The sequence below is a fragment of the Hippocampus bargibanti genome, linkage group LG02 (assembly GCF_051943395.1).
Source record: "Hippocampus bargibanti isolate YZ-2025 linkage group LG02, ASM5194339v1, whole genome shotgun sequence".
NCBI lineage: Eukaryota > Metazoa > Chordata > Actinopteri > Syngnathiformes > Syngnathidae > Hippocampus > Hippocampus bargibanti.
In genome coordinates, this window is record NC_142735.1 from 32,683,172 (window position 1) to 32,696,980 (window position 13,809).

Below are 13,809 nucleotides of genomic sequence, written 5' to 3' on the forward strand. Positions count from 1 at the left end.
CTAGATAGCTAGCATTCTATGTATTTGAGTGACTTCCGGCTTGAGTGAACGCTGGCGCGTGTGGCTCCCACTGCTCACCCACAGGAAAACTTCTCCTGAGACTGTAAAGTGACCTTGAGAGTTTTGAAAGGTGCTTAGAAATGAAATGTATTCTTATTCTTATTCTTATTCTTATTCTTATTCTTATTCTTATTCTTATTCTTATTCTTATTCTTAATCTTATTCTTATTCTTATTATTATCAAGCTGATTCAACAGTAGACGGTTTGTATTCGATCTTGAACTCATTGACTGCCATTCCCGAATTTATTCGGGAATTGAAAAGCATAATGTGGAGCGCCATTCTGGAATTTGTTCGGATTTTGTTTTTTCTAGCTTGGTGCCAAAAAAGCGCTGGTCAGACCTCTGGGGATGTTTTTTCCTCCTACGAGGAGGCATCATTTGCCTTTTGTACAGCTGCCCCCATTTCCATTGCAGATAACTCCAGACCCATATCAGTTAGGAATTAACTATTTTCTTTTCTGATGAAAGAATAGAGTCTAAGGCAGTGGTGTCAAAGTCATTTTTTTGCCGCGGGCCACATTGTAATTCCGGGTTTCCTTTTGAGGGCCGTTATGAATTTGGGGAAGCCATTAGAAGGTTTCATCCCCACCACATATAACATCTAGATCACTCCACAAATTAATGAATAGGTAATTTTTAAATCAGAAGTGAAGGACGTGACAATTTGAAATGTTGGTGGGATCGTGGAATTTCACTATTTTCATTTACTTTTGCGGGCCGAATAAAATCATGTGGCGGGCCAGATTTGGCCCCTTTGACTTGAGTTTGACACATCTTATGTAACTGATTAGCCAGCTTGCTGAATAGAAAGACGGCTAGTTAGCTCGATCGGTAGCTATCTCTATTTCTAGCCAGCTAAATTGCAAGTTAGCTTGCTCGCCAGCTAGCGACCTCGCTAGCAAGCTCAATAGATGAGCATGGAATTTCACAGGTTTGATTTGCTTTCCTGGGCCGAATAAAATGATGGGGGGGGGCAGATTTGGCCACCGGGCCTTTACTTTGACACCTGTGCTCGAAGGTTTCTTTCTTGAATGCTTCGTTCTGTAGTCATTAAAGTCAATATTCTGTGGGTCCTGGAATTCAAGTGAAAAGGACAAAAACCCTGGCATTGGAGTGGATACATTTGGAGTGGATACATTTATGCACATCGTCTGCCAGTGAAGGAGTTTAAAATGATATGAGATACCAACTGGAATGTTCAAAAATGTCCATTAAGGTGGCATTTTGAACTTTGAGCCCTCTTGACCTCCTATGCATTTTTTTTTTTTGCTTTGTGGGGTTATTTTCACTGTTTGATTTGATTATTTTTGGAACTTAGGACAGTTTTACATCACAGCCAAAAGACTGGACACATTTTTGCAAATCGTCTGGCAGTGCCCAATGTATTTCTTGCTATCAAAGGTTTGAAGGAGACATAAACTGCACAATCCAAAAAATGTTCACACAATTTCCCATCACAGCCCCCCTTAACAGTTGAAGATAATGAAAGTCAAGAAAAAACCTTTCGGATCTGTGACAGGAGGCCCTCAAACTCATTCAGGTCCAATGTGGGCCCGCTGTAAAAAGTGCAGCTATTGGCAGCCCGGCCCAGCCAGTAGATGGTGATTAGAACCTGCACCCATCAAAAACAAACATTGTTTAAAAGACAACCGACACCATTTTTTGTTCCCTTTACTGACATCAGAAAAATGTTTTAAAATACCCAAAACACGCATGCTATTTTAGTCAAATGCAAAACACCAATAAAAAAAACAACCACAAAATGAGCTTAGAACTGGGTAGATTCAGAAAGTCCCGCCCCATTGTTCGTGAGATCACGCCAGGATACTCCTTCACAAACTGCCTTTCTCCAGAATCAAAACAATGGTTTCAGAGAGTCCAGATTCGGAGAAGAGGCTTTCTTGTTACTCATTCAGTTAATTATATGATTCAAATAGTTCTGAAGAGGAAAGCATAAATGTTTGCAATCGATTAAAGAAGTCCTTCCGTATCAATTTGAGCCATCTGGACTCCAATGTAGCGCCCAGAAAATGCACAAATGGCGCACAAGCTCCATTGGAGATGGGCTGATTTGTCTGCTGGGAATTTGTGTCAATTTACTTCTTTATTCGTGTTACCGCAATTGGCTGCGACAACAATTCACCATCGCATTATTTATGTAGTTTTCCTTCTAATTTCGTAATGAACATGGTGCTTTCAGATGAAAAAAAGTACCCAAAATGCATTGTGTGTGGCTTTGTCGGTCAGGGGCGTTCCCTCTGTGACGTCCTCAGGGCATCGTCATCAACTCGAACACAAGACTTCATGAATATTCAGTGCAAGTCTTAAAGGGGAACATATAGCTATATGCGGTGGAATCTTTGTAAAATGCGTTCAGTAGAAGTCATTTTAAGTAATTTTACAAATTATGGACGCAACTTATCCGGAGGTCTCGGTTGTCCTTTAATTCATTGGATTGTTGAAACATTCTCCATATGTGGGAGACTAAAAAAAAACAGACACAAACACGGACTCTGAAGAACTAAAAATTAGTAACCGGTAACCACTGAGCTCACTGTCACACTGCCACATAAAGCACACAGCTCCTGGCCAAAAAGTCGATAGTCGTTAGCTACTTGTACTCTTTGGCATTTGACTCGACACGATTCCGACTTAATCTTGGTTTTTGTCACTGCTTTATTTCCTGTATATGATAGCTGTCCGTGTTTGTTCATGTCCATGTCCATGCTTTGTTGCAGCTTCCGCTGTTGTTAAAGCGCTGCATGAATCAAGATGTATTGTATTGTATAGTTATGCTTGTCAATGTAGATGCATAGTGAAAGCCAAATTGCAAATAAAGTGTAAGACATCTTCATTTATTTGGGAATTTGATAAAAAAAATGCATTTTGAAATACAGTGATACCTCGGCTTACGAACGCTTTAGCTAACAGACTTTTCGCCATACGAACATTACATTTGCGAGAATGTAATCTTGGCATACAAACTAGTTTTCGGCGGACAAACCAAACCACATAGCGCCACGGTGGCTGGCGGACTAGTTTTCCACACTCGCTTTCTTTGAGTTCAGATGTGGTTTGTTATCGAGTGGAGTACTTTTGCTATTTTGGGACCGAAAAAGACCCCACCACAGGCTAGTGTTAAGCTGAAGAGGACACAAAAGAAAATGACGGTTGAGCAGAAGGAGATCATCGAAAAACATGAACGAGGTGTGCGTTTGTGTGACTTAGCGTCCCAGTACCAATATGCTAAATTGAACATTGCTATATGTGGCTAAGGGTGTTTCTCTGTAGTCTAAGCAACGGTCTCGGGCAATAGAAGAGATTGAAAAACTGGATTAACAAAAAACAGCTAGCATGGGACAGTGATTGAGCGTATGATCGCTGAGAAAGCACGGCAACTTCACTCGGATATCATCAAGAGGCAATCTGGAAGTTTGTCATCCATTGACAACTACCATCACAAAGGTAAATAAAACGACTTGATTATACAGTACAGTTTATTTCATTAATTACAATACAATAGCACATTTATTGTACATAAAATAAGGTATATTTGGTGTCGTTTTAAGGCTTATTTAGTTGAAAATTGTTTTATGGTGACCTGGGAACAGATTATACTCATTTTAATGGGTTCTTATAGGAAATAAATGTTTGGAAGACTACCTTTCCGCCTTACACACACTTTCTGGGAATCAATTATGTTCGTAAGCTGAGGTATCACTATACACCAAAGACAATGACCTAGCGACATTTTGTGTGACACATACGTCAGCTTCGTTACCCGCGTTGATGGTTGTCAGCGACTAAAATAAGACCACCACCAAGCTTTCTTATCGAAACCCTCCCGGCGTTGTGCGCTGTTGACATGGAGAGAAAATATGACCGTGATCAAGCTGTTGCTTTGTAATTGCAATTTTAGTCTCTTTTAAATCATCGGCCTAACAGCTGCCAATAAGTCATTCGAGGTCCAGGACGTTGTCTCAATTCAACGAGAGGCTTCCTGCCTTCCTTTTCAAGGAGGGAACAATGTCTTGGCCTTGTCGTGTTTGTGCAGGCGTTCTGCGCTAAACGCGGGACGGCGTTTGGAAGGAGGAACTGCCCGGCGTTGCTTTGTATTGACAAAAGTGAAAGGGAGTGAAATCTCAAAAAAGCATGTTAACCCTCATTGGACCCTTACAAGTACCATATTTTCCAGTGTATAAGGCGCATCCCCAATGAATGGAGTATTTTCAAACTGTTCCCATATATAAGGCGCAGTGAACTATAAGGCGCACCTTCAATGAATAAAAAAAGTTTTCCAAATATAATATAGAAATATATAAAAGTTTTTGTCAGACGGCTCAGACACAGAAAGATTGTCTTTTACTGCCAGCAGGAGACGCAGCAGGAGACGCAGGCATTCAAGCCCTCTGACAAGCTATTTATTGAGAGTATATGCACATTTAAGTGATACATTAGTAAAACATAATTTTCTTGATTAGAATACCACGCCCCTGGAACGTTCTGAGCCCCAACAGCTGTAAACAATAAAACATTGTCTTTTTCATGAACTGATACATTTGTGACCTGGGTAATGAGCTCATCCTGTGATAAGGAGTTTCCTAAGTGCTAAATTCTGACCAAGGCCAGCTGAAGTTGACAGTTTAAAAAGCTCTGTCTATTAACCTATTGACCCCAGGTTGTCTGTGCTTCAATTGTGTAGTGGAGTCACACATGTTGACTAAGCATATAACAGCATGAAACTTTTAAATATGATAACAAATTATCGTTTACCTTCCCCCCAAGCAGTGTACAACAATGGTATGGCTGATGAGTTAAATACATACTTTTGCCGATTTGAAAAAGACACCACCATTTCCCCGGTCTGCCCACCATTACCAGAAACTACCGTATCTCCGCCCTCTGCCCTACAGATCCACGAACTGGACGTTAGACGGCTCTTCAAGCAGCAAAAGATCAAGAAAGCTGCAGGACCTGACAGAGTGTCCCCCTCCTGCCTGAGAGTCTGCGCTGACCAGCTGGCTCCGGTCTTCACACAAATCTTCAACAGATCCCTGGAGCAGTGTGAAGTCCCATCCTGCTTCAAACAGTCTACTATCGTCCCAGTTCCAAAGAAACCAGCACCCTCGGGATTGAACGACTATAGACCTGTCACTCTGACGTCTGTGGTTATGAAGTCCTTTGAACGCCTCGTGCTGAACCACCTAAAGAACATCACCGGACCTCTGCTAGATCCTCTTCAGTTTGCTTACCGGGCAAACAGGTCTGTGGAGGATGCAGTCAACATCGGACTGCACCACATCCTCGACCACCTTGACAACACAGGAACCTACGCAAGGATCCTGTTTGTGGACTACAGCTCTGCGTTCAATACCATCATCCCAGAACTCCTCATCCCCAAACTTCTCCAGCTTGGTGCCCCCCCCCCACGATCTGCCAGTGGACCCTCAGCTTCCTGACAGGACGGACACAACATGTCAGACTGGGAAATATATCATCCACAACACGAACCATGAGCACTGGAGCCCCGCAAGGATGCGTCCTCTCTCCATTGCTCTTCTCTCTCTACACGAACGACTGCACCTCAACGCACCCAGCTGTCAAATTCATAAAGTTCGCAGACGACACCACGGTCATCGGTCTCATCAAAGACGGCGACGAGTCTGCGTACCGACAACAAGTGGAGCAGCTGGAGCTCTGGTGCAGCCGTCACAACCTGGAGCTGAACACGCTCAAGACAGTTGAGATGATCGTGGACTTCAGGAAACATCCATCACCACAGCTACCCCTCACACTATCCAACTGCCTGGTGTCAACCGTTGAGACCTTCAAGTTCCTGGGAATCACAGTCTCCCAGGACATGAAGTGGGAGGTCAACACCAACTCTATCCTGAAAAAGGCCCAACAGAGAATGTACTTCCTGAGGCTGCTAAAGAAGCATGGCCTGCCACAGGAGGTGCTGCAACATTTCTACACGGCTGTCATCGAATCCATCCTGTGTTCTTCCATCACCGTTTGGTTCGGGGCCGCCACAAAAATGGACAAAATCCGACTTCAACGGACAGTTAGGACGGCGGAAAAAATCATTGGCACCGCCCTACCCACTCTCGAGGACTTGCACACTGCAAGAATCCAAACTAGGGCGCGGAAAATCCTACTGGACCCTCCGCACCCTGCCCACCACCTTTTCCAGCTACTCCCCTCAGGCAGGCGCTACCGATCCATGCGCACCAAATCCAGCAGACATTTAAACAGCTTCTTCCCCCAAGCCATTAACTCTTTGAACTCTTTCAACAGTAGCCAAAATGGAACTGTATAGTGCCACTTAGCAGTTTTTTTGACAACGATACTAGTGCAGCGTGTTCTACCGGAAACAAATTCCTTGTGTGTCCTACATACTTGGCAATAAAGATGATTCTGATTCTGATTCTGATAACTTCTTATTCTGTCGAATGTCTATCAGTTTTCGAAATATAAGGCATACCACATTATAAGGTACACATATTGTATTTTCCAGTATATAAGGCGCATACCCAATGAATGGTGCATTTTCAAACTTTTCCCATATATAAGGCGCACCTTCAATGAACGAAAAAATGTTTTGCAAATATATATGAAATATAAAGCATATCACATTGTAAAGTACAAGTACCGTATTTTCTAGTGTATAAGGCGATCCTCCAATGAATGGTGTATTTTCAAACCTTTTCCATATATAAGCTGCACTGGACTATAAATTGCACCTTCAAAGAATGAAAAACAGTTTTCCAAATATAATATATAAATACCGTATTTTCACGACCATAAGGCGCATATAAACGTCTCAGATTTTTATCAAAATGTGCTGTGCGCCCTGTAGTGCGGACGTGTTAGAGACCACCATGAGGAGGACGTGTAGAGAAAACGAGGGGTGTGTGCGGGCGTGGTTTGTGTATAAACGAACAGGTATGTGCTTTATGTAGAACATTGCTGTTTTAACAACCCTGAAAATGGCAAAGAGACATGGTTATGAAGCTCAGTTTATTTCAACTGAAGGCTATCAACTACGCCGAGGAACGTGGGAATGGAGCCGCCGTGACATAATACGCCGACATAAGGCAAGGTGGCCGGAGTTGGAGGAAAGCTTCAAGCAATCGATCGGCGAGCTAAGAGCGAGCGGAAGGAGCGTTTCGACTGTCACCGTCCCACTCAGAGCAGTAACGCTAGCGGAGGAAATGAAAATTGAACATTTCCAAGGAGGTCCGTCTTGGTGCTGGCGTTTTATGAAACTGTGCGATTTTTCCATGCGGACTGGGACTACTGTAGCGACGGCCGGCGAATTATTCTGAAAAGCTGGCGAAAAGGCTGCCATGCTAACGGAGAGAAACTCCCGGCGACTGTGATTTTTTTAAAAAGAAAGACTTTGCCTAAAGAGACATTTCCAGCAGGCGTCATTCTTAAGGCAAACAAAAAGGGCTGGATGTTACGCCACAGTTTGCCAATGGATTTTGGATGCTTGGGCTAACGTGTCTGCTAGCACGGTGGTTTGAGCTTTCGGAAAAGTCAGTACCGGTAATGTGCTCCTTTTTACCATGCCGACGCATATTGAGTGATGATTACAAAATGTTATTCCTTTGTAATTAATAAATAAAGCACTACCAAATTCAGTTTTGCTCCCGATCTGTTTTTTAAAATACGCATACTTGTATGCCTGTGTGTTGTTGTGAGGCGGACGTACGTATTGCAGTAGAGGATATGTACCGGTATATAAAACTTGTGTCCTTTCATCCGGTGCGCCCAATGTGTGTGTTAAATACAGAAATGGCACACATAAATGAGACTGCGCCCTTTCACACGGTGCACCGTTTGGTCGTGAAAATACGGTACACACATTTTGCAAATATAAGACTGATGGAGAAGAAGAAGTTATCATGTTTAAAAGTGCCGTGCTGAGTTGGCCAACTAAACAATAGGCCCACAGTCAAAGCGCAGATGGCCACAGTAAATCTGAGTGAAAAAGACACGGCAAGGTGAACTGTCTGCTCCATCTAGGAGGTCCGGCCTTGCACAGAATTTAGGGCTTGGGATACTCCTTTTTCACCAAAGTTATTTACGGCTTGAACATCCTGCACAAGCGCCAGATTTCAAATTTATCAGTTCATGGGAAATGCAATGTTTTATTGCTTACATCTGTTGTTGCTCAGAACGCCCAGAGGCGTGGCATTATAATCAAGAAAACTATGTTTTACTAATGTATCACTTTAATTTACATATAATCCGAATAAATAGCTTGGCAGAGGGGCGCAGAATTCAGACGTATGTCATTGATGACTGCATCTCCTTGGCAGTAGGGACAATCTTTCTGGTTGCGAGTCTCTGTCCACGGTGTTTGACTGTCATATCTCTGACAAAGACACACGACATTATAAGGTACAATTGCCGTATTTTCCAGTGTGTAAGGCGCATCACCAATGAATGGTGTATTTTCAAACTTTTTCCATATATAAGGCACACATGTCTATAATCCACACCTAAATGAATGAAAAAGGTTTACAAATATAATATATATTTATCTAAAGGTTTTCCAAATATAAGGCATGATAAGGCGCTACAGTAGAGGCTGGAGTTACGCCCGATCTGCTAGAGGAAAAAAAAGTTGCTCTCTGCTGACAGGAGTTGCGAGATCTGTTGTGGCTCAATATTACTTCACATATATGTTGCACCTGTGTATAAGGCACAGGGTCATCTTTTCAAGAAAATTAAGGCTTTTGGGTGTGCAATACTGTAATCTAAATTTCTTACATATTCAAAGCCACAGAAAAACACTGAAGAACTTCTCGATCCATTTTACAGGGAGAAATATATATGTGTGTGTGTGTCTTAGAAGGACCACCGACGCCTCCGTAGAGGTTGTGTCCATAATTAGTCAAATCACTTGAAATGACTTATACTGAGCATATTTTACAAGGATTCCACCACATATAGCTATATTTTACGTTTTAAGACACGCGCTGAATATTCGGAAAGTCTTGTTTTCGAGTTGGTGACGATTCCTGACGTGACGTCACGTCAGGAATGCCCCTGAACGAGAAAGCGACACACAATGCATTTTGGGTACTTTGTTTAGTCTGAAAACTTCGTGTTGCTGGTGAAATTAGAAGGAAAACACTTAAATAACGTGATGGTGAATCATTGTGTGTTGCACCAAGACTACTATTTGATACTAGTTGACACAAATTCTCAGCAGACAAATCAGCCCATTTCCTCAGCTTGGGTGCCATCTTGTGCATTTTCTGGGACGGTACATTGGAGTCCTGACGGCTCGAATTGATACGGAAGCACTTCTTTAATCAATCGGAAACATTTATGCTTTCCTCTTCAGAACTATTTGAATCATATTCAGAACTCGATGAGTAACAAGAAAGCATCTTCTCCGAATCTGAAGCCATTGTTTTGATTCTAGAGCAAGGCAAGACGTCCTGGCGTGACGTCACGAACACGGGGGCGGGACCTTCTGAAACTTGCCATTTCCGGGGTCATTTTGAAGTCGTTTTGGGACACGTTAACTCATTTTTATTGGTGTTTTGCATTTGACTAAAAATATCAGCCTGCATGTTTTGGGTATTTTACATGCTATAAAAGTTTTTTTTCTGATGTTAGTTAGGAAACAAAAAAATGGTGTCAGTTGTCCTTTAAACTTAACAGCAGTGCGTTGCAATTTACAAGTGCTATTGTAAATTGCTCCAATTTCTAATGGTGAAAACAAAAATAAGGCTGGCGGATTAATTTTCAAAATAAAGTCACTTACATTTTTGAGCTTTCGGCAGCAGTCGCTCGGCCTGTGGGGAACCACAAACACAGAGAAGCTATGTTAGAAAATTAATTGATATTTCTTGATATAAAACATTTGGCATAAGAAGAATTGAAAGTATATATACAGTAAAGTCTCGTTATATCAATATTCAAGGGAGTCCGAAAAAATATCGATATAACCGGGACTATCGATATATCCGACCCTGTTTGCATGTAATTTTCTCCGTGCGTGCATAGAAATAGTATCGATCTAACCGGGACTATCGATATATCCGATATCGATATAACGAGACTTTACTGTATTTATATATAGGTCAGCAGAAAGTTTGTTGCTGTTAGGTACGTCAGTGCAGAGCGCCGATGTGGATGGTGTAACTGTCGCGGGTTGGAATTGAAGCGGATTTACATGGGACAGGAGATGTGAGACAGTCTATTTTGGTCAATGGCGCTATAGCTAAACGATAGGTAGCTAGATAGCTAGCAAGCCAGCTAGACAGCTAATAGATAGCAAATAGATAGTTAGGTAGCAAGCTAGCTAATAGATACAGTGTTGGGGTAATTCACCATACAAATATCTTTAAACATCGCTCTGTAACCTCTGTTTACATTTTGAACTTTCAGATATGTCATATCCTGCCTTCCCTTACTTAAATGATGTCGCATTTACATTACGTCCCATACTTTCGCATCACACACTGCGCGCCGTATAAGATGCTCTCCCTTCCAGTTCACGCTCTCTCTTCTCTCTGCCTTCCTCCTTTGCTGACCTCCCACAATGTCTCCGCTGTCTTCAAGATTAAACCAACTTTCTGTTCTACATTTGGCTTCCTGATGATTTAACCATCCTCTTTCATCAACACCCGTCGAAGCAATGAACCAAAGACGAACGATCAAATTAATCCAACATTTGGTTCCGAAAAACTCCGGGTCCTAGCTGATGGCTTCGGGAGGGGGGGTGGTGTGGGCCCTGTGTCTTTCGAGACTGTTCGAGTGGGCAGCCCCCTCCCTTCTGGTGTGCGTCTCTCAGGAATGCTTCACGGGTGAGTGCCGCTAGCATGCAGCTATGTTGGGTGAATGCATTGTGGGATTCTTATGGCCAAAAAAGTAATTCAATTTGCGGTTAATCTGTGTATCGGGTCAAGGCGGACCATCTTAATTTGAGCCAATGTATGAAGGTTTCGTACGTGACTGATCGACGCCATCTTGGGTCAGGATATGTCGGCTTCCACGCCTCCGGCAGCCATGTTGGACCGGGAAAGTTCCAGAAGGGGATTCTTCAGAAGGGAATGAGGCTCTGGAAGTTCGGGGGCGAGGACTGGGAAGACATTTTGGAGGAGCCATTTTTGTGTATGTCTTCTTGTCTCCCCTTTTGTGTTCTTTGTCTTTCGTGTTTTTGTGCGTGCATTGTGTGCTTTTATGTATTGTTGTGTATGTACGCGTGTTGTGTGAGCTTCGCTAAGACTAAGGGGGGGGGAGGTCTGCCAGCAGAGAATGCAGACAGCCCACTCCTTCCTCCCTCTTTCTCTACCCATAACAGGGGGGTGGGGGTGAATTCACAGCCGCATTTTGATATCGGCAAATTGATTCATTCGCAAATAGGTTAATAAATGAAAATAAAATTAATAAAGCGTTGCGTTAACATTCACAAACGTGTTGTGTAAAAAAGACGTTCCTGCCGAATGTGATTCTTCCGCGGAGGCCTCTCTTCTCCACAGGACGAGAGGCTGCCTTGTCATTACAAGAGGACTCGACCGGGTGCCATGGAGTAGAACTATCCTGTCTCATCGGGAGACCCGTCCAACCATGCAGCAAGGAGACTTTCGTCTCCGCTCGACGTCCTCATGAATGACATAACACTGTTTTTTTTCCCCATAGCTTTTTCACGAATACCGTCCACTTGAAACAAAAACTGAATTAAATAGTCAGGCAAATTAAACTGTGTGAACAAATAAATAAGCCAACAAACAAATAAATAAACAGCGGCTGAACTTGAGTGAATTTGAAGGCAAAAGTAAAATATTTTTTTGTTAGATTTGATAAAGTGTTTTCACTATGAGAATTGAACACCTTGAAGTCAGAATTCCAATGTTTTTGTCTGTGATCGGGACAAATAATTTTGAAATCCCGATTTGGGCAAATGCAAAATGAAATGGACATTGTATAAAATGACAGAGTCAAAGAGGGACTTTATAAAATTACAGGTTTAGTTTTGTCAAACAGAGCTAAAGCTTGTTCTGTCTACAGCTTGTTTAAGCCATTTGAAAGAAGCTTATTATATAGGAGTTATTTACGATGCCTCTTATCAAGGGTTTTTGTCAGGACAGGGCTTCAAAGAGGGGTTTAACACCCAGAGGCCTGCATTCCACTGTGTTGACCTCTCGTAAATGACAGTACATTTGGATGAATTACATAAAATAGTCAGTGAATTAGGCTAAAACACAGGAACATTTATCTTGAATTGGATGGAAATTAGCAAGGTAGATGTTGCTGGATTCACTGATAATTGATTACTTAATAGAAATTAACCCGTTGAAATTATGAGCCGTTTTCATGATAGATAGCTTTATTCATTTTCTATAATATTGATAGTGAATAAGCGTATTGATAATTTTTGACCTGACAATTTGTTAATCCACTGAAGTCAAAGAACAGATGATTTGATTCATAGATATGATAACAAATTGAATTTGATCGGATTCACCTTTATTAGTTTCTAAGCGAAGAAATTAATTTGAAGAGGACAAGATTGATTTGCAAAATATGATGACTAACCTTTTTTCATTAAGCTTTTATGCAGACGATGTGGTGAACCGAAACAATTCGCAAACAGAGCTGGGAGATGGTGGTTGAGAAATTGTTCCATTTGCAGGACGTATTGATGAACTGTGGGATGCACAAGCCACTTGCATCCACCCATCCTGTGATTTTCTAGGAAGATGCTGCTGAATCACAGTATCATCCGAGCTGAATTTTGATTCTTGATGTCTTTGGAAACAAAATTTAATCTCCGCTTCAATTGTCATTGGAGATCCAATAAAGGAGCAGCCGCAATGGCTGGTGGGATGCACCCACACAACTAAAGTTGGCACACCCAACTGATGATTTGGGATCGATGACAAAGCCCCTATTGAGAATAGTTTTGATTTCCAAAAGTATCGTGTTTGGCATTTATTCAAATGCATGACAATTTTTATTTTTTGCACATATTTCTCATCCAACCATCTAGCGAGCAACGAATTGTTACATTTAGGCTTGGTCGTATGAAAAATGTACACCGTTGGAGATGCGATGGCGGATATACAACGTTTATTAAGACAGCCGCAAATGCTAATTCGTCTTCTGGCTACCTTTGCGTACAGTGATGACATCTGTCAGTTCAAAAGTAGTTTATAGTTACAACTAAAAGTGCAGGATAACCTGTTAGATTAATTTGATTACGAATTAACATTATTATTATGAATTGGATGCAGTGCACATTAAAGTAATTGACTGCAGTGCACATTAAGCGAATTTCTCGCCGGTAAGAATGAAATTGGCACCTGTGGGGAACCACAAACACAGAGAAGCTATGTTAGAAAATTAATTGATATTTCTTGATATAAAATATTTGGCATAAGAAGAATTGAAAGTATATATACAGTAAAGTCTCGTTATATCAATATTCAAGGGAGTCCGAAAAAATATCGATATAACCGGGACTATCGATATATCCGACCCTGTTTGCATGTAATTTTCTCCGTGCGTGCATAGAAATAGTATCGATCTAACCGGGACTATCGATATATCCGATATCGATATAACGAGACTTTACTGTATTTATATATAGGTCAGCAGAAAGTTTGTTGCTGTTAGGTACGTCAGTGCAGAGCGCCGATGTGGATGGTGTAACTGTCGCGGGTTGGAATTGAAGCGGATTTACATGGGACAGGAGATGTGAGACAGTCTATTTTGGTCA

The 13,809-nt window shown here is 41.8% G+C and overlaps 1 protein-coding gene across 13 annotated transcripts in view; it reads right to left on the bottom strand.

Moving 5' to 3' along the window:
- Window positions 1-13,809, bottom strand: part of LOC148902477 (LIM and calponin homology domains-containing protein 1-like) — a 196,247-nt gene that overhangs the window by 127,054 nt on the left and 55,384 nt on the right. For 11 of the 13 annotated variants that reach the window (XM_088991062.1, XM_088991071.1, XM_088991066.1 and 8 more), the window contains 2 exons: window positions 9,850-9,880; window positions 1,564-1,674 (listed from right to left, as the gene is read on the bottom strand). In XM_088991062.1, the coding sequence (XP_088847188.1) occupies window positions 1,564-1,674; window positions 9,850-9,880 (142 nt within the window). Of the gene's footprint in view, window positions 1-1,563; window positions 1,675-9,849; window positions 9,881-10,501; window positions 10,663-13,809 lie in introns of those variants that run through there. The other 2 variants (XM_088991073.1, XM_088991072.1) reach the window with 2 other exon arrangements.